This window comes from Salvia splendens, chromosome 20 (genome assembly GCF_004379255.2).
Source record: "Salvia splendens isolate huo1 chromosome 20, SspV2, whole genome shotgun sequence".
NCBI classification, from domain to species: domain Eukaryota; kingdom Viridiplantae; phylum Streptophyta; class Magnoliopsida; order Lamiales; family Lamiaceae; genus Salvia; species Salvia splendens.
The window spans coordinates 2,676,471-2,702,922 of record NC_056051.1 but is presented as its reverse complement, the minus strand read 5'-3'; the positions used below and the strand labels follow the sequence as shown (position 1 = coordinate 2,702,922).

Genomic DNA, 26,452 nt, shown 5'->3' with positions numbered 1-26,452 from the left:
GTTTGCAAAACACGGACATATGGAGATACATGGCTTTACCGATGCAGATTGAGCAGGGAACCCAAATGACAGAAAGTCCACTGCCGGGTACTTTACCTTTCTAGGGGGGAACCTTGTAACATGGAGATGTAAGAAGCAAAAGGTAATAGCTCTATCTAGCGCAGAGGCAGAGTTCAGAGGAATCAATAGTGGACTGACAGAGATATTGTGGTTACGGAAGTTGATGATAGAATTGGATCTCCGGTCGGCTCTTCTGTGTAGGTTGTTTTGTTACAATAAGACAGCCATAATTATCTCCGAAAACCCGGTACAATATGATAGAACCAAACATGTGGAGGTGGACAGACACTTCATCAAAGAGAACATCGAAGCCAAGGTAGTAGAAATGCCTTATGTCAAATCTGAAGATCAACTGACAGATATCTTGACAAAGGCGATGAACTCGAAGTCGTTTGGGAATCTCATTACCTAGCTTGAGGGAGAGTGTCAGAAGATCACACGAGATCACACGAGATTAGGGGAATTATATGAAATTGATATGGGAATATATTGTTCCATAATTATAGCATAGTATTTATTGTAAATTAGGTTTATCTTATTTGTAGAGTTGTCTAGCCTATATAACTTTGTAATCTCTATGTTCATTATACGATGAATAAGAACATGATTTCACCTATCGAGTTTAACAAAATGATATGACACCTCCATTATTGCTATTACAAGTGGATGGAATTAATTTTACAATTGTAATGATAAATAACTTGACTTCTATGAATTTGGAAATATTATAGCGTGTTATATCCAATTAATTGTAAACGTAAAAATAATTTCACTTTATATTTTCCACAGGTGAGGATACGAATTCATATTTTCCACATTTAGATAAAGATAGGGTTTGTAGATAATATTAATTATTTAATCATTACACTATTGCAATAACATCTCTCCTTTTCATTTGTAGCAAAATAGACCTGTGTTAAATGTTTCGATGGCTAAGAAAATAAATTGACCGGCAGGAAATGTGTTTGATAAAATAGGGCATCTTGGAAAAAATCACACCTCGTCAGTTGTCATGGACTCATGATTGCTACATTTTTTTGGACATGTTTGTTTGCAACAAATAAGAAAAAATGTTGATATATTGCAAGTTATGCAACTTTGCTAAAATCAAAACTTAAGTTGGTGGTTTTTTAGCAATTAATCAGGTATAAATTAATTTTTGTGCAGCTAAAACATAAATGTACAGTGCATCATTTTAATTGAATAAAATTGTTATGCACTACTCTCTCCGTCCCTTAGTAAAGTGTTTTTTGCAAAAAAAAAAAGAAATGACTCAACTATAGTGGGATAACCCAAAAAGTAATACGAAAAAAAAAAAACCAAAAAGTAATACGACTAAGCTACAGAGGAACAGAGGAGGGAGTATTTATTATATGTATGATCCCACCAAAATATCTTAAAGTTACTTGACTAATACTAATTCAATCAAAATAGTTTTAGCTAAGGCTGACAAAATATACCGTAATACCAAAATATCGCAGTTATCGTACCGAAAGAATACCAAAAATACCGAAGTTCTGGTATACCGCAAGTTGCGGTACGGTATGATACCGTACCGATAGATTTCGGTACGGTAAAGGTATAAATTTTCCTATACCGCGGTATACCGCAATATACTGCATTTACACTATTTGCCAAAAATTTGATATATATGGTGTCGGCAGACCCGGCCTTACACCGTTGCAAAAGTGCACGGCTGCACTCTGTCAGTTGGCCTACACCACGGCGGACATTTTCGACGAGTACCTCCACGTCGGGGAGACAACAGGCCGGGAGTGCCTGAGGAGATTTTGTAGGGGAGTTGTGGAGGCCTACGACGAGACATATATGCGCAAGCCGACTGCCACTGATTGCCTGGGGCTGATGAAGATGCACGAGACGGCGCACGGCTTTCCTGGGATGCTAGGGAGCATCGACTGTATGCACTGGTAGTGGAAGAATTGTCCGACGGCGTGGAGAGGCCAATTCACTAGTGGATACAAGGGCAGCCACCCGACGATGATCCTCGAAGCCGTCGCTGACCATCGGCTCTGAATCTGGCATGCTTATTTCGGCGTAGTCGGGTCGAATAACGACATTAACGTCCTCAACTCATCCACTCTCTTCACCGATCAATGCAATGGCAATGGCCTAGCCATCGAGTTCACTGCCAACAGGCGCCAATACCACATGGGGTACTACTTGGCCGATGACATATACCCACGGTGGCCGGTTTTTGTGAAGACGATCAGCTGCCCAATTGGTGAGAAGAGGGTTTTATTTGGGCAAAAGTAGGAGTCGGCGCGGAAGGATGTCGAGCGGGCATTTCGTGTGCTCCAAGCACGGTGAGCAATTGTGAAAGGGCCGACTCGTATCTGGTTCAAGGAAGTAATGGCCGATGTCATGTATGCGTGTATAATCATGCACAACATGATAGTCGATCATGAAGGTGAGAGCATCACCGAGTGGAACGATGATGACAGTGCATCTAGCTCGTCCAGCACGGCGACCGAGCCACCCGCTAGAGGATTACCGCCGGGCTTCAATGAGGTTCTATCTAGACAGGCCTCAATGCGCAACCAACAAGACCATGCTCAACTCATGAACGACATGATTGAAGAAGTGTGGGTCCGTAACCACCGTCGCTGAGTTTGCGTATTTTTTTAATTCGTATTGTAATGTATTAATTTTTATAAATGAAATGAAGTTTTTTCCCAATTTTTATAGTTATTTAAACATTCAAATAAAAGAAAATGCATAGGGCGCACCTTAGGGCGCCCCATTGCAGATGGGGGTATGAGGATAAAATTGATAACGTGGGTGCCCCATTGCTAATGGCCTTACATGAAATAACATGGCAAGTGCATAGCAACACTAGTTGGAAAAATGCAAGACTAAGTCCAAGTCAACTTCATATACTACTGTGAATTTCTCTTTCTTGCCTGACTAATATCTCTTTCACTTCCTCCTTTCTGCACCACACATTCAAGCATCTTGTGATTTTCTCTTTCTAGATCTACAAATCTATTCAATTTTAATCTCAGCTCAGACGTTCACATCTCTCAGGTAACAATTCTCATACTTAATTTACATCTCTGCTTTTATTTTTTCGTTTAGAATTTAACAAGATCTTGCTAATATTTTCGGAAATGAAAGTTTTAATTTCTTGTACATGTAAAATGAAGGAAATTTTGAATAATTATCGTAAACTCTAACAATCTTGCTTGTAGATTGCTAGTGCTTAACATCGTGCTTGTAGATTAATAGTGCTTAGCATCATTTTGAATAATTATCGTAAACTCTGAAATCTTGCTTTGTTCATTACTTGCAAATTCATTTTCGGACTGGATACATGCTTGCTAGAAAAATGAGATTGTAGCTATTTTTCTCATCTAATAATTCTTGTTTTTGGTTTATGTTTACTCTGGGAAAAGCAAAGTGGTGAAAATGTTAAGCCGGATTTTCGAGCCATTTTTGAAAAAGGTACGGGAGTCAATTTTGTCAAAGTTGGTTGAACAAATGGCGGATAATGCACACAACAATCTCAAAAGTATAAAGGACTTTGAGCTCAATCTAAAAGCTCTGCAGAAAAAGTTGAAGTCATTGAGTGCTAAGGCATCTGATGTTGAGGAGCAAATCAAGAACTCAGAGCTTTCTGGTCGAAAGAAAAGGAAGCGCGAAGTTGACGATTGGTTGGAAGACGTGAGGTCCTTTGAAAATCAAGTTAAAGAGTTGGGGGCTCAAGTGGAATCTGAAGGATTTATTGTGAGATTGATGGATGGAGGGTTGCCAGCTAAACTAAATGATGAGGTTGACTTGCTTGTTGAGCGAAGTCGGCATTTCGGTGAACTTGTCCTTGATGTTTGTGGAAGTAGGGGAGATAAGTTGTTGACAAATGAGATGGTTGGTGAAGCTTTTAACAAAAATTTGGAAAAGATTTTGGAACATTTGGAGAGTGGACAAGTGTCGAGCGTTGGTGTTCATGGCATGGGTGGTGTGGGCAAAACGACACTGGCAAAGCACATTCACAATCGACTCCTCCAACACTCTCAGGGACGTGTGATTTGGGTTACAGTCTCTAAAGAATTTAGTGTTACGACGTTACAAGATAAAATTGCTCGTTTTATAGGTTTGGACTTTGGGGGTGAGGATAATGAAGACAAAAGGGCAGCGAGACTCCATACAACTTTGTCTCAGATGAAGAATTCAGTGCTGATATTAGATGATGTGTGGGAAAATATTGATTTTTTAAAGGTTGGATGTCCCGTTTCTGTCGAGTGTTGTAGGCTGATTATAACCACTCGCATTTTAAAATTGTGTCGTCAAATTTGTTGCCAAAAAGTGATTCCAGTGCAAACTCTACATCATCACGAGGCATGGAAATTGTTCAATGAAACGCTAAGAAATGAGATAGAACTTGATTCTTTGGCAGAAAAAACTGCCAGATCTGTGGCAGAATTGTGTGGTGGTCTCCCCCTAGCAATTGTTACAGTGGCGGGAAGCATGAGGAGAGAGAGAGCCATTCATACATGGAGAACTGCTTATGCAGAACTAAAAGAACGTGTCTCAGGGATAGATGACATGGGAGTTGGTAAAGTTTATAACGTATTGAAATATAGTTTTGATCGGTTGAATGGGAATTGTCCTAGCCAGGGTAATGAGTTCAATACATTGCAACATTGTTTCCTCCATTGCGCATTATATCCTGAAGATAAAGAATTTACGAAAGACTTTTTGGTTAGAGAGTTCATTTCAGTAGGGTTGGTGGAGGAAAGAAAGACAAGGAGAGAGCAAGTTGAGCAAGGACACTCCGTATTGGATAAATTATTGAATGTGTGCTTATTGGAAAGTTGTGCTGGTCCCAGTAGATTTGATCCTACGGAATGCGTGAAGATGCATGATCTGTTAAGAAGTATGGCATTGAATATATGTGAGGGGAAATATAAGGTAAGAGCAAGTGATAAGTCTTTGAGGGAAATTCCCAAAGAAGCAGAATGGGAAAAGGATCTGGAGAAGGTGTCCTTAATGAAAAATGATATAGGGAGAATTGAAGAAGGAATGTCACCCGATTGTCCTAAGCTCTCAACGTTGCTTTTATGCTATAATATTGGGTTGGAGTTTATCCCAGATTCATTCTTTTCTAAAATGCAAGGACTATGCACTCTTGATTTGAGAGGGACTCGCATAACGAAGCTGCCAAACTCAATCTGTGCCTTGAAGAGCCTCAAGGCATTGCTCCTTTGGTCGTGTCGTAATCTAGAACATGTGCCATACTTGGGAGAGATGAAAGAACTCAGGGAGTTAAACCTCTCGAATACAGCCATCACGAAAGTCCCTGGTGGAGTTGGGGAATTATTCAATCTCAAATTCCTTGCATTGAATGTGCATACATTGGAGATGCTTCCAAGAGGATTGTTTCTTAAACTTGGGAAACTTCAGCACTTAGAATTACCACTCCGTATACAAGTAGTGATTGAAGAAATTGAGAATCTGAAACTGCTAGAGGAGTTTAGTGGAAGAGTGGAAAATATGAATGATTTGAAGTCTTTGATTACAAGTTGGGGAAGTCGGGTATGTGACACTTGCTACAGCATATTAGTGGGATCCTATCATGAAGATGAATACAATACAATAGGAGGAACGTGTCATGATAAAGAGTTGTTCTTGTTCAAATGCGACCTTAAAGATGAGAGAGTATTAGCAGAGGGAATTGTGCAGCAATGTGAGGGTCTGGGCATATGCTTTGTGGATGGATTGAAGATATTGAGAATTGAAAGCTGTGGAGGAATAGAGTACATTTGGAGGAGTGAATCTCAAATGTCTGCTATTGAAGAAATTGAACTGGTTGAGTTGGATGCTATAAAAGGGTTGATCGAAAAGGGGGAAATAGGAGCCTCAGCTGCACATCAACCTGTGTTTTCCTCTCTGACTAAGCTAAGAATTGAAAAGTGTAACAGGATGAGGATATCATTACCAGGAGCTCCCAATCTCGAAGTTATTGATATAAGAGAGTGTGAAGAAATAGAAGAGATATTCGAAGATGAAGGAACAGGTTCCCTCACCCTCCCTAAATTAAAAACCTTATGGTTAACAGAGCTGCCAAGACTAAGGAAGGTGGGGATACTATCAAGAGCTCCCAACCTTGAAGTTATTGATATAAGAGAGTGTGAAGAAATAGAAGAGATATTCGAAGACGAAGGAACAGGTTCCCTCACCCTCCCTAAATTAAAAACCTTACGGTTAAAAGAGCTGCCAAGACTGAGGAAGGTGGGGATACTATCAAGTGCTCCCAACCTCGAAGATATTCATATCAGCTGTTGTGAAGAAATAGAAGAGATATTCGATGATGAAGGAACAGGTTCCCTCTCCCTCCCTAAATTAAAAACCTTACGGTTAAAAGAGCTGCCAAGACTGAGGAAGGTGGGGATACTATCAAGAGCTCCCAACCTTGAAGGAATTCATATCAGGGATTGTGAAAAAATAGAAGAAATATTCGAAGATGAAGGAACAGGTTCCCCCACCCTCCCTAAATTAAAATCCTTACGGTTAGAAGAGCTGCGAAGACTGAGGAAGGTGGGGATACTATCAAGTGCTCCCAACCTTGAAGTTATTGATATCAGCAAGTGTGAAGAAATAGAAGATGTGTTTGATGATGAAGGAAGAGGTTGCCTCACCCTCCCTAAATTAAAAACCTTATGCTTAAGAGGGCAGCCAAGACTGAGGAAGGTGGGGATACTATCAAGTGCTCCCAACCTCGAAGATATTCATATCAGCTGTTGTGAAGAAATAGAAGAGATATTCGAAGATGAAGGAACAGGTTCCCTTTCCCTCCCTAAATTAAAAACCTTACGGTTAGAAGGGCTGCCAAGACTGAGGAAGGTGGGGATACTATTAAGTGCTCCCAACCTTGAAGCTATTAATATCAGCAAGTGTGAAGAAATAGAAGATATGTTTGATGATGAAGGAAGAGGTTGCCTCACCCTCCCTAAATTAAAAACCTTATGCTTAAGAGGGCAGCCAAGACTGAGGAAGGTGGGGATACTATCAAGTGCTCCCAACCTCGAAGATATTCATATCAGCTGTTGTGAAGAAATAGAAGAGATATTCGAAGATGAAGGAACAGGTTCCCTCTCCCTCCCTAAATTAAAAACCTTACGGTTAAAAGGGCTGCCAAGACTGAGGAAGGTGGGGATACTATTAAGTGCTCCCAACCTTGAAGCTATTAATATCAGCGAGTGTGAAGAAATAGAAGATGTGTTTGATGATGAAGGAAGAGGTTGCCTCACCCTCCCTAAATTAAAAACCTTATACTTAAATGGGCAGCCAAGACTGAGGAAGGTGGGGATACTATCAAGAGCTCCCAACCTTGAAGTTATTCTTATCACCAAGTGTAAAGAAATAGAAGATGTGTTTGATGATGAAGGAAGAGGTTTCCTCACCCTCCTTAAATTAAAATACATAACGTTAAAAGAGCTGCCAAGACTGAGGAAGGTGGGGATACTATCAAGTGCTCCCAACCTTGAAGTTATTGATATCAGCAAGTGTGAAGAAATAGAAGATGTGTTTGATGATGAAGGAAGTGGTTGCCTCACCTTCCCTAAATTAAAAAACATATGGTTAAAAGAGCTGCCAAGACTGAGGAAGGTGGGGATACTATCAAGTGCTCCCAACCTCGAAGATATTCATATCTGCTGGTGTGAAGAAATAGAAGAGATATTCGAAGATGAAGGAACAGGTTCCCTCTCCCTCCCTAAATTAAAAACCTTACGGTTAAAAGGGCTGCCAAGACTGAGGAAGGTGGGGATACTATCAAGTGCTCCCAACCTTGAAGATATTGATATAAGAGAGTGTGAAGAAATAGAAGATGTGTTCGATGATGAAGGAACAGGTTCCCTCACCCTCCCCAAATTAATATCATTGGAGTTAGAAGAACTTCCAACACTGAAGAGCCTATGCAAGGGAACAACCATCATTTGCAACTCCATTGAAGCTATCTCCATAAAAGAGTGCCCAAGATTGATGAACAAACTTCCTGTGGATGTGGATTCGGCTGTGCCTCGACGATGTAAGATAAAGGTGAACACAGAAGTGTGGGAATCATTGATGATGTCGGACAATCCCAACCTCTCTATTTTCGAAAGGTTGTAAATATTTTATCTTTAAGTATTGATGCATTGTTTTTGGCGCAAATGTTTCTGGATTCATGTTTTATAATAACACGACACGTATTGATACCGTCCCCGTACAGGAGCCACAACAGCCGGTGATGGAGACAACCCAGGAGGACGCGGGGGGACGGAGGAGACGCCGGCGATTCCGCTGACGGAGAAGCAGCCGTCGATCGCGACGACAAAAGCGAGGAGAAACCGTCACCTCACCCTCCCTAAATTAATAATGTTGAAGTTGGAAGAGCTTCCAACACTGAAGAGCCTATGCAAGGGAACAACCATCATTTGCAAGATTGATGAACAAACTTCCTGTGGTTGTGGATTCGCCTCGACGATGTAAGATAAAGGTGAATACAGAACTGTGGGAAGCATTGATGTCGGACAATTCCAACCTCTCTATTTTCCAAAGGCGGTAAATATTTTATCTTAAATTATTGATGCATTGTGTTTGGCGCAAATGTTTCTGGATTCATGTTTTATAATAACACGACACATATCCTTTGCTTATGCGTCAGCACACGCATATCCCTATAATATAAAATAATAATGGAATTTTTGTATAAAAATAAAGAGAAATGATTTTTTGACATAATGACATTGTCATAATAGGATTTAATTAGTAATTTAATATTATATTATATTTAGTATTAAATCTATATTTTACATATATACTATTTTATCCTTATAGTTATAAAACGTGTGTTTCTTTTTAATTAAGGAATGTGAGTGTCTTAATGAGATTTGTTAAACTAAGTGCCTTGCATTTAATTACATTTCAAAGATTTTTATTTCATTATTTGTCAAGTTCTCTCACCTATTCTCTAATGACTAATTATATCATTTTCAAGTGAATCTCTCTTTTTCGCTTCCTCCTTTTTGCACGATCATTTTCAAACATCTTGTGATTTCTCAGTTTCTATATCTACAAATCTATTAAATCTCAGCTCAGACCTTCACATTCTCAGGTAACAATTCTCATACTAATTTTACGTCTCAAGATGTGTGCATTTCCATATATTTGACGGAATTTGCCCTCCAATTCGATTATGAGCAAGTGACAATATTTGGATGTTGGGCATATTGTTGGGCATATCGCTTGGTAGCAAACCGGATAGACTATTATTTCTAGGGCAGGCAATTTTCGACACGACACGATAATCTGACACGAATCCGTACGAAATTATTGGGTTGGGGTCAAGTCTTGTTGGATTCGTGTCCTTATCGGTTTGACCCATTAAGAACCCGATAATTTCGGGTTGGGTTCGGGTCGGATGCGGGTCGGATACGGGTAACCCATTAAGAAATAATATTATTATTTTATTATTATTTAAAAAAATATATATTACTTTAATTTCTTATAAATTAGGTTTAAATAGTATAAAACGAATTTAATTGTGTAAATTAGGTTAAAATTTAAGGTTTAATCGTGTAATATTAGGTTTTAATCGTGTAATATTAGGTTTTAATCATGTAATATCAGGTTCGGGTTGTTATCGTGTTGTGTCAACCCATATTATATTGTGTCGATAACGGGTTTGTGTCGGGTGCGGGTCGTGTTTGGATTTGAAGGTAGCAGGTCGGGTTTGTGTTCGGATTTACAGTTTCCTTAACAGGTCGGGTTCAGGTTAGGCCTTATTGGGTTGGGTCATTATCAGGTTGACCCGATAACGACCCAATCCGCACGATTTGTCAACCCTAATTATTTCCAATTCTAATTTCTCTAATTAAAGAGACATTGAAAATAGCATGTGGTATGGAACCACTCAGCTGATTACTGTACAGATAGAGTTCCTCTAGTCGAGGAACTTTATTGAAATACAATTATTAAGTTTTTCAAACCAAGATCTTTTTAGTAGTAAAATTATTAAGATTTTACTTCCCAACTGTTGTTATTCGAAGAGATAATAGACAACTGTAAAGCTATTAGTAGCTTTGTTACGTTATTATTACATAATATCGAAAAAGAAAGCAAATAAAAGTAATTCAATATAAGTATTGAAAGACTGTCTAAATTGAAATAAACACTACTAGTCCCGTTTTCTCAATTTGGTCCGTCTGCAAATAAAAGTCTCATTTTTTCCAATTTGGTCCGTCTACAAATAGGATTCACGGTTAATAATTATCATAAGTGGTAAAAAGACTCCACATTTAGAGATGTCAAGTGGCCGGGCCGGGTATGGTAGAAAGACTCCACATTTAGAGGTGTCAAGTGGGCCGGGCCGACTTAATAAAAAGACTCCACATTTAGAGATGTCAAGCGGGCCCGGCCCAGGCCCGGTGTAGGCTGACACAGGCCCGAGCATTACTGAAATAAAAGCGGGCAAGGGCTGGGCTTAGTTTAATCGGGCTCCAATTGGGCTGTTTTATAAACCCGAGTCGAGGACCACTAGCTAACTGGGCTCAGGCTGGGCTGGGCTCAATATATAAACCAAATACCAGGCCCGGCCCGTTCCAGACATGGGTCTGGCCTAGGTTGGGCCTAAATGTCATCGGGCTTCACCGGGCCCTGGCCCGGCCCGGACCACTTGACACCTCTATCCACATTTCACCAACTCATTCCACGTATGTATCATTTAAAACTAGGGCAAATTGCATGTAAAGTCATGAACTTTCAATATAGTTTGGTTTTTCCCATGAACTTTAAATATTGCATGAAAAGTCATAACTTTACCAAACTGTCTAAATTTCCCATCCGACCTGACCCGATAGATTTTCGACACAATTACTTATCCTACGTGGCGCGCCAAAGGCATGACTTGACAAAACTCCATTAATTCTGATTATTTCTCTTCTATCTTTGCAATATCTGAACTTGGACTAACACAAACATGCAAGTAGAACAAATGAAAATATACAAATCGACATAAACATACAAATCGAATTTCACAATTCGAATTCAGCATAAAAGTAGCATCATAAATTTGTCATTTGCCAAGTTACGCTTCCGGCGCGTTAGTAGGATAAGTTTGTGTTGGAAATCTATCGGGTCGAGTCAGATGGGCAATTTACACAATTTGATAAAGTTCATGAGTTTTCATATAACATTTAAAGTTTATGGGAAAAACCAAACTATGTTGAAAGTTCATAACTTTACAGGCAATTTGCCCTTAAAACTAATACATATATACAAGTGGGATATATATTCCACTAACTTTCTTTCACCCACTTTTCTTAATATTTTTTAAAACTCGTGCCAGAAAGTAATGAGGCTCTTATTCATGAACATATAGTATATAGTACTTTATTCAATCAAATTATTTTTCATTTCACATATTTTCTGCACACGGAGACTTGCATGTCACATTAATGTCACTGTACCTACCTGTACGTCTCTACAAATCCACAACATGATCAATTTGGAATGTAGAAAATTATTTCTATTACATGTGGTTAGAATTCAAATGTGTCAGAAGATCACACGAGATCACACAAGATTAGGGGAATTATATGAAATTGATTGACTCGTCTTATTTTAACACAAGTAATGCCCGCAAGTGTATGGGGCTAGTGTAGCAATTAGTAAGCAAGAGTATCGTATCCCACAGAGACAATTTTGTATCAATTTAACTACCACGAACAAAAATCAACTACTTATCTAGACAATCAAGAAAAGTTGGGTTTGTTCTAACAACTACTAAAAGCATATAAAAAGCAAGTAACAATTAAGAACAAGGAAACACGGCGTGAAAAGGATGTGAAAAGATAACCTTTTGGTGTCTCTAGAGTTACTAAGCCGACCACAATTATAGATTAACCCCCTCCCGAGGTGAGAAACCTGTAGATTAGGTGCTGGGATCGAAGTCCCCTTCTAATCCTAAACTCCTAACTCCCAAAAGCTCGATTAGGTCAATGGCCTCACTCAAAACCTCAACTCTCCCGAGTTTTATTGTATTAAGGTGTGAATTATTCTTATTTCCAGATTAATTATTTCATCTCTCAATTAATCTAATTAATCATACACAATCAAGTGGTGATCAAGCAATTGAAAGTAATAAACCCAAGAACAATCAAATAACTACAAGAGCAAGGCAAGAACAAAATCAATCGGATAAAAACTATGAAATCAGTGCATCATCACCAAGACTTCTACAAGAAATATTTAGCTACTCATGTTCATAAAGAAAACCATGTTCAACACAAAGGAATCCAACAAATACATGAAATAAAGATACTAAGTACTACTGTGAGATCAATCTATAGAGTGAAGCTTCATTCTTCCGATGTAGAGTCTTCAATATTCAAATCTCTCTCTCCATGGTGTTCTTGAGGGTGTGTGTGAGTGTAGAAGGCGGTAGGTGTAGGATCCCCCGAACCCTAGGCTTTTTCTTCATTTTATTCTTCAAAAATCGCGTTTTCAGCTTTCAGACGCGTCAGAGTGTAGTACCCGGCCGGGTAGAATTATTGCACTGGAAATTCACCCGGCCGAGTCTCCATATTAGGCTCGTTGCTGGCCTCAAGCTCTGCCCGGTCGGGTTGAATTATTACACAGGAACTCCACCCGACCGGGTTCCCCTTTTCATGCCCCTCCTGCCTCTGAACACTTTATGCCCCATTTTATTCTCTTTTCGGCTATCTTTCCTAGAACACTCAACAAAACAGATAAAACTCCAAAAGGTAGAATAATCGGTTAGCTGAAGACAATTTCGAGTGATAAAGTCGACAATTAGCACTTCAACATACCAATTACACCTATGAAAATATGAGTTTGTCAACTCCCTCAAACTTAAAACCTTATTTGTCCTCAAATAATAAGAAGAAGATCACAAAAAGAATAAACTCATACAAGAGGTGAAATTGGGCTTTGCTTTAGATTTATATTTAAAAACAACTGCATGGAATACTGCAAAATCAATCAAACATTACCTTGAGCTACTGTCTCGTGTATCACTTGGTTTCAATGCCCTCGCAGGTTTATGAAGTGTAGTAAATTTTTTTTTATAGAACATTTCACTCACTCTCAAGTGTATGGAAATTCAATAATAATCTCTCAAATCAAAATACAAGCAGTGTTTACCATAGGCTTGCGCAAAATCAATCATCTCCTCTACTAGGTTGTGAATGTGAGTTTGAGATCAGAAAGGACTTTATTAAGGTTGTAATGTGGCTCTTTGGAAGGTAGGGAATATTTTGGCTTAAGTGGCTAAAAGAATAGGAAGCACAAGTACCCCACAAATTACCGTTACCAACACACAACCAGTTCCCAAAACGCATCTCAGAAAAGTAAGACTAGCGTCAAACTTCTTCCTACCATCCTGTCCCCATTTATTTAGGAACCCAACCAATGACCCTCTAGACTTCGTCTAGCTTATACCTCCAGGTTTTTTTTTTTTTTTTTTTGATAACCCACTAGACTTCGTCTAGCTTATACCTCCAGGGTTTTTTTTTTCAATACGTCACCCAAAATGTGCTTCTACATTTTTGTAAGCTTATCACTTTTGAGGGTAATTTAACGATTAATCATCATCGGAACACTTTTTAGGCTAGGAGGGCTAACTAGGGATTAAGACAATTATTTACACTTGTGAAGGGGGAACAAAGAGGCCTAACGTCATCTCCTAAACTCACATTCACTATGTAGACTTAATATGATCGGGAGCAAGTTCTAGAAACAACAACAAGTATATGATAATATCACACTAAAATGAAGGTTCGGCTCAAATCTCACTGGGAATCGGCATTGAACAAGCAAACAAACAATTCACTCAACAACAAATCATAACCAATAACGCATATCCCCACCATTTTCACAAAGCATTTTCAGAAGAAATCGTCATAAGCGCCCAAAGTAAACACCCCATAGTACGAATAAATATACGATCAGTACATGCCCATATTCAAGTCCCACAGGAGAGACGTACACAAATCGAATAGAAAATCAAAATAAAACAAAAAGTTCAACAATCATCCACGGAGATAGCGCGGAAGGAAGGGAAGCACCACCAATCCACGTCAGACTCCCCCAAACTTATTCAATACGAAGGAATGAATAAGTTTGAAAAGAGGTGGATGGGGTGTGATACCTCTAGTCGGAAGGTGGAGGAAATCTCTCGTAGTAGGCGCGGTAGAAGGCCTGCTCCTCCGCCCACCTAGCGTTACCTTGAGCTTGAAGGTGGTCTATCCGCTCCCCAAAGTGATCTAGTCGGGACTCCTGCTGAGTCCTCCAGATTTGGTTCTCCTCACGCAACTGTTGCTGGTCAAGGCGTATTCCTCGAATCCCTTCAACTATTTCCGCCAATTGGCTGTCCCTAGACGGTCGGCCAACCGGACGTCTCCTCTTTGGCTGGCTGGACTCTGCCTCCTCTTCATCTTCTTCCATGTTTGGATCATCATCCTGAACGGGTAGGGGCTCGGCGGGTATCTCTGGGGGTGGAAAGTGATGTGTGCCCACACGCATTGGCCGCTGACCTGTAAATCCTTCGCCCTGTGGGGGGTCACTAGCTAGTCTCGCCATATGATCCTCGGAGTTCATCCTCCAGTTGGCCTGATAGGTCCACCCTCCAACTGCGGTTAGCTGAGGAGAGGGGAATCTGAAGAATGTATTCGGGTCTAGAACAAAGTACCCGGTGCCCCTGCTGTCCACAGTGATCATGCCTGATTTTTTTAGAATATCCCAATCGATCGACATGCTGCCCGAGTCTGGGTGTCGCTCCTCTATGTCAACTTCAAAATGGAGGGCCAAGCGGGTGATCACACCTCCACAGCATAATTTGCCACTTTTCTTCTTTGCATGTCTCTCCAAGTGTTTGATCATATAGTATCCAATATTGATCCTTTGCTGGGCCAACATGCCCTATAGCATGAAAAGTATATCGGCGGAAATGCTACCCAGTTCCTTATGTGCAAACGGTAAACAAACCAAGGCCTTGGCCATGTACTTCAACACTGGGTTCCGAATGGAGTTGATCTTGGCACGGGAGGGGATAAAAGTAGGGCCCTGGCTAGACGTAGCCTCATCCAATGTAATGCGACCCCAGAAGTCGTTCCTGTGATAATCTTGAGGCTCTTCGGTATACCCTTCCTCATTGCCAGTGTGAGAGTGTGGGCGACATTGTCCAAGCGGAAAGTGATGGAGGCCAATACTTTGTTGACGTAATTCACTTGGAGAGTGGATAGGAACTCCAAGGTTAACCTTGTAAGATCCATAGCGGTGTGCAAATAGGAAGTTAAGGTGGCCCGCTTCCCTGAGGGTTTCCCAAGACGCCTGAATGCCCATATCGGTGAGTAGGTCAACGACCAGGGTACCGGGACGGCATACTATCCAATAGTGCCAATGCTGCCCATCTGTTCTTCTCCTCTCTGCTTTAAGGTCACATTCAAAGCCCGGGGATTAGCAAAGTTGGCCATCTGATATTGTACCTGAAATAAACCACAACAAGAAGTCAACTCCCCCAAACTTTAGTCCACAATCAAAGATTTATAGACAAAATAGGATGAAATTAGGAAGATAGACTCAAATCCTAAATCCAAAGCTATAGCATCAAATTAGGGAGATAGACTCGATCCCTATACCTTTCATCAAAGCACCCAACAAACCAATTTCCAATCTCAACAATAAGATGAACTTTAGAAAGATAGACTCAATTTCTAAAACTCAAATAAAACACTTCACACGAAGTAGGGAGATAGACTCAATCCCTACGCCCAAAGCTCACATAATCAATTTATACCTCCAAAACCAAGCGTTGGCATCAAAGAACTCAACATGTAGCACAAAATTCTACCATTCCTAACTAAAAGCTATACCCACGAGCAATTCAATCAATTATATGTATATTTCACATATCAAGCACCATACTCCTCAAATTCAACTCATAGGCTCCGTAAACTTCATACCCATCTCAATGTATAGCAAGAATTCCGTGAACTAGAAGGTTGGAAGAGAGAAAACATACCTTGGTTGTTTAGAAGGAGAAAAAGGTTGAAATTCTTGTGCTCTTTGTGTTATTTGACCGAAATCCACAAAATAAATGGTGAAACTCTTCCAAATCACAAGTAAAAGAGATGGGTGGAGAGGATTGTGGGTGGGATTGAGAGGAGAGTGAACAATTTTAAGCACTTTGTTGGGGGAAAGGAGTGTTAGCGGCTGGGTTGAATATAGATCTAGGGCACTCGCAGACGGACCCGGCCGGGTTGAATATTTGAACTAAATATTCACCCGGCCAGGTGAAAATTTTAAACCTCTTGCTGGAATTGTCCGATGCGTAACACATACCCGGCCGGGTGACAATTTTATGACTGATAATCCACCCGTCCGGGTGGACGTTTTTTGTTGGTTTCTGTCGCCTTATGCATCTTCACAAGCACACCAAAGAAAACAAAGGAACAAAAAGGAAACAAGCCAAAAACAATAAACCACAACCACACACAAAAATAATAAAAGTACCTACTAGGGGTTGCCTTTCCTATAGCGCAACTTTTTATCGTCGCATGCTCGACGCTTTGCAAGCTCATTGAGAGTGTTCCAAGGTGAGCACGAACACCTCCTCCTTTTGCTCATAGCTATGGAAAATCTTCAAGTTTTGGCCATTGGCCGTGAAAATTCTTCCATCATCTCCTTGAAGCTCTATAGCTCCATTCTTCATCACCGTTTTCACCTTGAATGGTCCGGACCACTTGGACTTGAGTTTTCCGGGAAAGAGCTTCATTCGTGCATTGAAGAGTAGCACGGAATCCCCCGGGAAGAACTCCCTCTTCTCGATCATCTTGTCATGATAATTTTTGAGACGCTCCTTATAGATGGAAGAGTTCTCAAATGCCTCATTTCTAAACTCGTCGAGAAGGTTAAGGTGGAGTTATCTCTCCTTCCCCGCCTTGTAGTAGTCGGCATTGAATTGCTTCACCGCCCAATAAGACTTATGTTCTAGCTCCATGGGAAGATGGCAAGATTTGCCAAACACCAATTGATATGGTGACATGCCAATCGGCGTTTTGTACGCCGTCCTATATGCCCAAAGAGCATCATCGAGCTTCATAGACCAATCTTTCCTATTAGCATTCACCGTCTTCTCAAGTATCCCTTTTATCTCTCTATTGTCTAGCTCCGTTTGACCATTTGCTTGAGGATGATAGGGGGTGGTAATTCGGTGCTTGACACCAAATTTTTGTAACACGAGCTCGAGCCACCTATTCTTGAAGTGGGACCCCCCGTCACTAATCAAAGCTCTTGGAGCCCCGAATCTTGTGAAGATGTTCTTTTGCACAAAGCTAATCACGACCTTGGAGGAATTGGCGTGGGTGGGGATAGCCTTTACCCACCTGGAGACGTATGTATTGATGCCCGGATGAAGATGGAAAGGGACCCATGAAGTCGATCCCCCATACATCAAAGAGCTCCACCTCCACAATAGTAGTCATAGGCATCTCTTTCTTCTTTGAAACTCCCCGGTCCTTTGACATTCATTGCAATGAAGCACAAATGTTTGACAATCTCCATAGATACTTGGCCAATAAAGACCGCATTGAAGCACTTTCATAGCCGTTCGGTTGGCTCCAAAATGTCCTCCACTAGGACTAGAGTGGCATTTCCTCATCACAAGTTCCCATTCATCTTCGGGAATGCATCTTCTTATCACCATGTCGGCACATCGCCTAAACAAAAAAGGCTCGTCCCAAAAGTAGAACTTGACGTCGTGGAAGAACTTCTTCTTTTGATATGCCTTGTACTCTTCGGGGATGACTCTTGCCACCAAAAAGTTCACGATATCGGCGTACCACGGAGATGAGCCTTGAGCAAAGAAAAGATGCTCATCGGGAAATTCTTCATTGATGGGCACCTTCAGATTTTCACCTTCAAAACAATGCTCCAATCTTGATAAGTGGTCAGCCACCACATTCTCGCATCCCTTCCGGTCCCGGATCTCTAAATCAAATTCCTGCAGTTGAAGGACCCATCTTATCAACCTCGGCTTGGCATCCACCTTGGCAAAAAGGTGGCGGATGGCGGCATGGTCTGTGAACACAATAGTTTTCATCCCGATGAGATAGGGACGGAACTTGTCGAACGAGTATACCACCGCCAACATCTCCTTTTCTGTAGTAGTATAATTTGTCTGTGCCGGATCCAGTGTCCTGCTTGCATAGTAGACCACCCTGAATAGCTTGTCTCTTTTCTGCCCCAAAGCCGATCCCACGGCTATATCACTGGCATCACACATTATCTCGAACGGCTGTGACCAATCCGGTGAGATGAGCACGGGTGCACTCACAAGCGCCTTCTTCAATGTCTCGAATGCCTGCACACATTCAAGAGAAAATTCAAACTTCACATCCTTGGCAAGTAAATGACATAAAGGCCTTGCTATCTTAGAGAAATCCTTAATAAAACGCCTGTAAAACCCGGCGTGTCCAAGGAAACTCCTCACAGCCTTTTCATTAGATGGTGGTGGCAACTGCTCAATCGCCACGATCTTGGCCCTATCCACCTCGAGTCCTCCTGCAGAGATCTTGTGCCCAAGCACAATACCGTCTCTCACCATAAAATGGCAATTCTCCCAGTTGAGCACCAAGTTTGTTTCTTCACACCTCTGCAAAACACGGGTTAGATTTTCTAAACAATGATCAAAGGAGCTACCATAGACGGAGAAGTCGTCCATAAATACTTCCATAATATCTTCCACCATGTCGTGAAAGATGGACATCATACACCTCTGAAAGGTGGCTGGGGCATTGCAAAGGCCAAATGACATTCTCCTGAAAGCATAAACACCATAAGGACAAATAAAATTAGATTTATACTGATCCTCTGGGGCAATCAAGATATGATTATATCCGGAGTAGCCATCTAGAAAGCAATAATACTCATACCCCGCCAACCTATCTAACATCTGGTCAATGAATGGGAGGGGAAAATGGTCTTTCCTAGTCGCGGCATTGAGGGCTCTATAATCTATGCATACTGTCCACCCGGTCACCAACCTAGTGGCTATCATTTCATCATCTCCCCCTTTCACCACTGTCATTCCCCCTTTCTTAGCTACCACTTGGGTAGGACTTACCCAATCACTGTCCGATATAGCATAGACAATCCTGGCATCTAACCACTTCAACACCTCCTTCCTAACAACCTCTTGCATTATTGGGTTAAGTCTCCTTTGGTTTTGAGCTTTGGGTTTAGACCCCTCTTCTAGGAGAATTCTATGCATACAAACCGTAGGACTTATCCCCTTAAGGTCCGAGATAGACCACCCAATTGCACCCTTGTGCTTTCTAAGCACTCTCAGCAATTTATCAAGTTCGTTAGTGTTGAGTGAGGATGATACAATTATCGGATAGGTAGCATTCTCCCCGAGAAATGCATACTTAAGGTGTGATGGCAATGGCTTAAGCTCCTCTTCCTTCTCTTTCTTCTCCTTTTTCTTCTCCTCCTCATTTGGATCCCTTAATGGCTGGAATTTCTGTCGAAACCTTGGGACTTCCTCAGCCGAGTTAAGAGCTCCTACAAAATTCAATAAATCATCATTAGGCTCAATAACATCAGTATAATAAGGAGAAAAGATAGATTGCGATAGGCATCGCTCCAATTGATCTTGTGGAGAGATGGCTCGGGCCATCCCTCTCACACAGTCATCGACCACTTCAACCATGTTGCAATGCTCCACTCTCCTTGCATCCTCATCATCATGTCTTTGCATCGCATTGTAGATAGAGAATGTGACGCTTTCATCATTGAGTCGGAGTGTGAGCTCTCCCTTCTGCACATCAATCATTGCCTTCCCTGTAGCGAGGAAAGGTCTTCCCAGGATAAGAGGAACATCCCGGTCTTCCTCCATATCAAGCACCACGAAATCCACTGGAAATATGAAGTCATTGACTTTGACGAGTATATCTTCAACAATCCCCCTAGGATACGACACAGATCGGTCGGCCATCTGGAGTGTGATGGTAGTGGGCCTCAGTGTCCCAATCTTCAACTTCTGAAAGAATGAGAACGGCATAAGATTAATGCTCGCTCCCAAATCACATAGAGTCTTGCCCACTTGGCTATCCCCCACTATGCATGATATAGTGAAGCTCCCAGGGTCTTTCATCTTAGCAGGCAGCTTCTTCTGGATAATAGCACTGCAGCTCTCCGTCAGATTAACGGTCTCGTGCTCCACCCATCTCCGCTTCTTGGAGATCACTTCCTTCAGAAATTTTGCATAGCTAGGCATTTGCTGTAACGCCTCTACCAACGGGATATTGATGTGCACTTTTCTGAATATGTCAAGAAACTTAGAGAAGTGATCATCTAGTTTCTTCTTCTGCACGCGCTGTGAGAAGGGGATCTTGACCTCAGCAGGGGGTGCAGGTATCACGGTGCTTGCCTTAGGAGGCGGCACCTCTTCCACTGGTTCTTTTTCTTCCACCACCTCTTCTACAACTGTCTCCTCTTGAGAGATTTTCTTCTTTTCTGCAGGCATAGTTGGACCTTCATAGCTCCTTCCACTTCTCAGGTTAATGACTTTGCAATCCTTGCAGTCTTTAGGATTAACTACCGTTTGTGAAGGGAATTGTCCTGGTTGATGCTGAATACCCACAGCCTGTGAAATCTGGCTCATCTGGTTATCGATGCTCTTCATGTGAATATTCAAGTCATTCACATTAGCTTCAACCTGCACTAGCCTTTTGTTGGAGTCTTTCATGCACTCTCCTGTTTGCTTCATACAAGCCATTAGCACATCTTTCAGCTCATCCTTCTTCGGCTCTATAATTTGGCCATCTGATACCTGGAATCCGGGTGGTGGTTGAAGGGCATTATTTGGGTTCCCGTAGGACAAGTTGGGATGCACCTTGTTCCCATAGTGGTTGTAATTGCCTCCTCCTTGATTGGGTCGGTAATTGGTGAAATTTTTGTTATGGCCACCTTGGTGAACGTAGTTTACATCTTCGACTCCTTGTTGCATCTCAGTCCCAACCTGCCTTGTGCCCATATACCCAAGCTTCTCAGTTAGGAAATCCAGCTGCTTGGACATTGTATCCATCCTATCAAAATTGGATGTGGATGCCACCCTGTAGGCTTTGCTTCTGTCATTCCTCCATCCCTCATCATTTGAGGCCACTCTCTCAGTCACCTCAAGTGCTTCAGCTTCTCCCAACCTCAAGAGAGATCCTCCGGCGCTCATGTTCAATTCGCGCATTGCCTCCAGCGTGCCTCCCCTGTAGAAGGTTAGGATTTGTTGCCCCGGGCTTAACCCGTTGTTGGGGCTGTAAGAATATTTATATTCTTATGTGACCTATGTATCTATTGGTTCAAAATTAAAGTTCAAGTTCATAATATTAAAAGTTTGAAGGGGATTCTAATATTAAAGACGACACCGTGATGGATCGGTTTCGATTAATGAATTAGAATCGGGGGTATTGATAACCCTCCTCTCTTACCTATTAATTATGATATTATAATATATATATATATAGGGTTGCGTTAAAGATAGAACCATTCTTAAGTGTAGAACCTAGAACTCTACATATTTTATTCATTGGATGAGGAAAAAATGACGGTCAAGATTAAAAATCATACATATTAGACTATGTTTTCACGACATTCCGGACTCAACATGTGAAAAAACTCACATGTTGATGGAAGAATGAATGAAACGAAGAAGAGTCCACGCATGCTTTATTTTTTCACTTCTCTGCATTCACCCATTAATAATAGTTTTGGTTGTAATGGGAAGTTGCTGTGCAAATCAACACCATTGGATTAAAAGATCTAACGACCTCCGTTTGGCATTTGTTCTACGTTTAAGAATGGTTCTATCTTGATCACAATCCTATATATATATATATATATATATATATATATATATATATATATATATATAGGATTTTGATCAAAACAAGAATGACTTTAAATAAAGAAATACAGGCCAAATGTGATCCTTAGGATTTGGCGAGATCATCTTGAGATTAAAAGATCTAATGGCTCAATTAATTCCCTAAATCTTATTATTTTATTCACTAAAAATCCAATAAGGTTACTAATGTCATTAGCTACATCTCGATTGTTATGATAACTCCTATAATCTTGCTATTTCTCTTTCCACTAACAAATCATATGCGTGAATTATGAGTTAATATTCCTCAACTTCATCTCCTTCGTATCTTCATCTTCTTCAGCCGTTGTACCATTAATCTTCCATTATACTTTTTTCCATGAAGATTTATTATTTGTGATTAAGTAGTTGCCAGAATATTCGATTTGTTAATATCCAGAATCAATCTCTCGTTGCATCTGTCTGTATCCTTCATTGGTAATTTTTTCTCCGGATCCAATATAACAGTAAGTTAATACTCCGTACCATTGCTCTCTCATCTCCTTATTCACATCATTAGCTTGTTATCATTTTGTAATATATAAATTCAGTTTTATAATTTTCATCGATTTTTGTTTCATGATTTGATAACTTTCATTTGTTGGTTTTTTTTTCTGGCATAGATTTTTGTACCTTCTTTTTGCCAGATCCAATATATACTATAAGTTCATCTCCTTTTTTCAATTCAGCCGTCGGTTAATGTATAACCCAGAGTTTTAGTTTCTGAATTTTCATATATTTTGTTTAATGTTTTGATTACAAAATCTGTTGTTTATGTCTTTGTATAGATTCTCGTTTCTTCACTCCAAAAATGGAATCTGAAACACCTTATACTTCGCATGTAGATAATCAAGCATCCTACGATGACATTATTGAGAATACAGGTTATGATTTTAATTAATATAATATTACGTTAGTATGATTAATTTTCGTAGTCAGTCTGCATAATTTCTTCATAACAGTTTCTGTGACTGTAATTTTATTGTTATGCTCTGATTCTGAATTAGTCAGTGTTCATAAATGTTTTCGAAGGTACTATGTATGACTTAACTATGGGTTTAGTATGACATATAATTGTTATGACCTCAGTCCGCTTAGCATGACCTAATGTTATGAACACTTATTTGTGTACTTGTTCTTTTTTAACTTTTAGTACTGTTACAACCCTGACTTATTAATAGTATTATTATGACATGATTTCGTATGACCTTAATTCGCACTAAGCATGACATACCGTTATTAGCACTTTTTTTTCAACTTTTGGTACTGTTACAACCATGAGTTATTAATAGTAATATTATGACATGATTTCGTATGACCTTAATTTGCACTAAGCATGATATACCTTTATTATCACTTATTAGAAACTAATTGAGGAATTTTATGGGGCAGAGGCACCCCAGGAAGTAGTCGTTCAACCACCTGAAGTCGTCAGCACGAAGGGATCTGGTAGTAGACTCCTCTCAAGAGTGGAGAAGGCTTTGAAACTTAAGAGCAAGCCTTTGCGTCAATGTAAGAAATGTCAGGAGTGGGGTCACCACGATTCAAGGAATTGCGACAAATTCAAAGAAAAAGAAAAACAGCAGTCTAGAAAAAATTCTGAAGTTTGATACCATGTATTCTTTTTTTTGAAGTAACGTTAGTTTAATTTTTTTTTGGACTCCATTTAATTTGCAATGTCAGGTTGTTTGAAATTACTCAGTTCGTTCAGTTTTGTATGAGGCATTCTGGTACTCAGTAGTTTTATGTCATGACTTAAATATTGGATTATTATGACCCAATTTACCCATACGTTTCCCTGACTCAAATATTCGTTTATTATGACCCAAAAGAACTGATGATGTTTGGGTTGTTGTTTGTGTATTCTGCGTTCGTAATACTTTTGTGTTTATTTTGATATGATAAAAACATGAGAATAATTGTGTATTTTACTTCAGTTTGTTTGATATGAACATTTCGATCAGAATTGTATAAGACATTCTGGTACTCAGTAATTTTATGCCATGACTCGAATGTTGGGTTATTATGACACAAATTAACCATACGATGCTATGACTCATATATTCATTTATTATGACCCAATGTATTGAGTAATTATCATCACACGATATTTCGTCGCCTGGAAACAAAAGGAAAGCATTACAAGGTGTTTTGGAGTACAGTTTTACTCAAACTACTAATTTTTTATTCAAAAGTCCAATTTTATGTCATTTTAAGTGCAATTTTATGTCATTTTAAGTGCAATTTTATGTCAAATGACAGAAAAATGGAAGGAGAAAAGGAATAGGTGTAGTTTGGGTCATTGTTGTTGTATTGTTGGGTCATATCATCGTACGGTTAATCTTTAAATTTGTAAATATCAGCATAATAATTGTACAGACGACGTTTTGACTGCTCTGTTTTTTACTAATTGGTACAGATAAAATAATATATACTAACAATAGAGACTCCAAAAATTAATACAGATAAAATAATATATACTAACAATAACATCAAGCTGACATATATAAAACATGGTCCACAAAACGAGAATTACAAGGTCTAAACATCGTTTAATTAAAATAGTGGTAATCTATAAAGAAATGGACAACAATTTTCAGTAGTTTTAGGTATGACTAACTATAGATTAAAGATCCGTAGTTTGCTATCATCTTTTCTACGTTGATCTTTGTTTTCTTGCTCTCCTTTCCATAGTGTTTGGATGACGCCTCTTTATTCAATAATACGCTATGATTATTCCCTGCTTAAAAACGAGGTTAATACTGCGGCATACTCGTCATTAAACAACAATTGTGTTGTTGAGATACAATCACAATCATATCACGTTATGGTTAACCTGGTTTTGGGTCATGGATACCAAATCCAGAAAACAGAGGTACAGAAGGTAAATACAAATATGTTTAACCTAGTTTTGGGTCATGGACACCAAATCCAGAAGTGTTTAGAGTCGAACTTTTAAATATTGATTATGAAAAAACCCCCGAACAAAAAACGGAGTGCCCAAAAACAATTAAAACTTCATTACTTCAAATAATAACCCAGACAATGTAGTCGACATACCTTTCTGGTATTTAGGTTTTGGATGTGCCTTCTTCTTCTCAGTAATTCGTTGATACACTAGGTTACAACCAACCAATTGAAATGAAATTTGGGTCATATTTGAGTTGAGTTTCGGTCAAATTGTATTAAAAAACTTACAAACCCTTTTCGTCATGTGTTGTGGTTCCAGACGATCTTGTGTTCACCATGGTTGAAGAAGACGCTCCACAAATCGTGCTCGTCAAGTAGAGGTTTGAAGTCGATTTTGTAGGTTTTAGTCCATTCCTTCTTCGCCGATAATGTAGTTAGGCTTTTTAGTCGATTTGGGAGCTTTTTAGTCCATTTTTTTTTAAGTTTTGAGGAATTTGTGATGAATTTTTGGTGAGAGAGAGGAATTGAAAGGCGCGGGAACTGAAGAATCAACTTAATAGCGTGTGGAGTAATGATCCCAATTAATCTGCTCTTAAAAACGGAAGGACGGTTCATTATATTTTCTATCCCTAAATTACCCTTATCATGACACAAATCGTTCTTATTATGACCCACGAAAAACGTTTAACAATCCAGATCGTGGACATTCATCTCCAGATCTAGCGGTCCATATATGGTCTGTATTTCTATACTTAGGGGCTTCTTTTGATAGATGAAAACCCTATATATATATATATATATATATATATTATATGAAAAAGAGCATGTATATATAATTAAAGTGTATGAACGTGACGGTGGAAATTAGTTTATTAGTAAACTGATTTCATTAATCAACCGACATATTTGAGAGGCAGTTGATGTACATGTATTTGTGTAATACAAGAAGTTTAACCATATGGCGGTTATTCTATATGCACCGACGTATACAACGGTTAATGCATGGGATGATACATACAAAGTGACGCCACTTTTCATGAAGAGGCATGCAGCGTCTATAAATACATGTCTGCTCTCATTCATTTAGATACAACAATCTTAAACGAGTTATATACTCAGAAAAGTCACAGAATATATATATACAAAGTGTTCTTGATTCTTCATCCATCAAAAGAATCATTGAAGTCTTAAGGTCAAAGAGGGGATAACATCAATTAGAGATTTCAGTCGAAAGACAGAATAAACATCAAATGGTGGATTCAACCTTTACATCAAAAGAAGAAAGCATGGATGGAGGTTGGTGATTTCATCCCCACTTATAGTATAAATGTTATGGTTGAATTAATTCAAATCTAGACATAGATTTCATTATCGAAATCATTAAAGCATTGAGAAATGGCTTACAGTTGGTATCAGAGGCAATCTAGATTTGGTTAATTCACCATTTATGTGATTTCAAAATCGAAATTTGAATGGTCTTGGATTTTTCGATTTTGGTTAAATTGCTTCCGCTTGTGTGTTGGGTTATTGTTTTATGAAATGTTA

The 26,452-nt window shown here is 39.7% G+C and overlaps 1 protein-coding gene across 2 annotated transcripts; it reads left to right on the top strand.

Annotated features, from left to right (window-relative positions):
- Positions 1-2,945: 2,945 nt before the first annotated feature.
- On the top strand, positions 2,946-8,799 carry LOC121781214 (probable disease resistance protein At4g27220). Of its 2 annotated transcripts, none has more exons than XM_042178928.1 (3): positions 2,946-3,105; positions 3,479-8,180; positions 8,288-8,799. In XM_042178928.1, the coding sequence occupies exons 2-3, from the start codon at positions 3,487-3,489 to the stop codon at positions 8,304-8,306; spliced, it is 4,713 nt and encodes a 1,570-aa protein (XP_042034862.1). In that variant the 5' UTR covers positions 2,946-3,105; positions 3,479-3,486; the 3' UTR covers positions 8,307-8,799. The 2 variants fall into 2 exon arrangements, with proteins under 2 accessions (XP_042034862.1, XP_042034861.1); XM_042178927.1 differs by having other exon boundaries at positions 3,474-8,180.
- The last annotated feature ends 17,653 nt before the right edge of the window (positions 8,800-26,452 follow it).

Coding starts and splice junctions, on each gene's coding strand:
- LOC121781214 (XM_042178928.1), top strand. CDS start 3,487: ATGTTAAGCCGGATTTTCGAGCCATTTTTGAAAAAGGTACGGGAGTCA.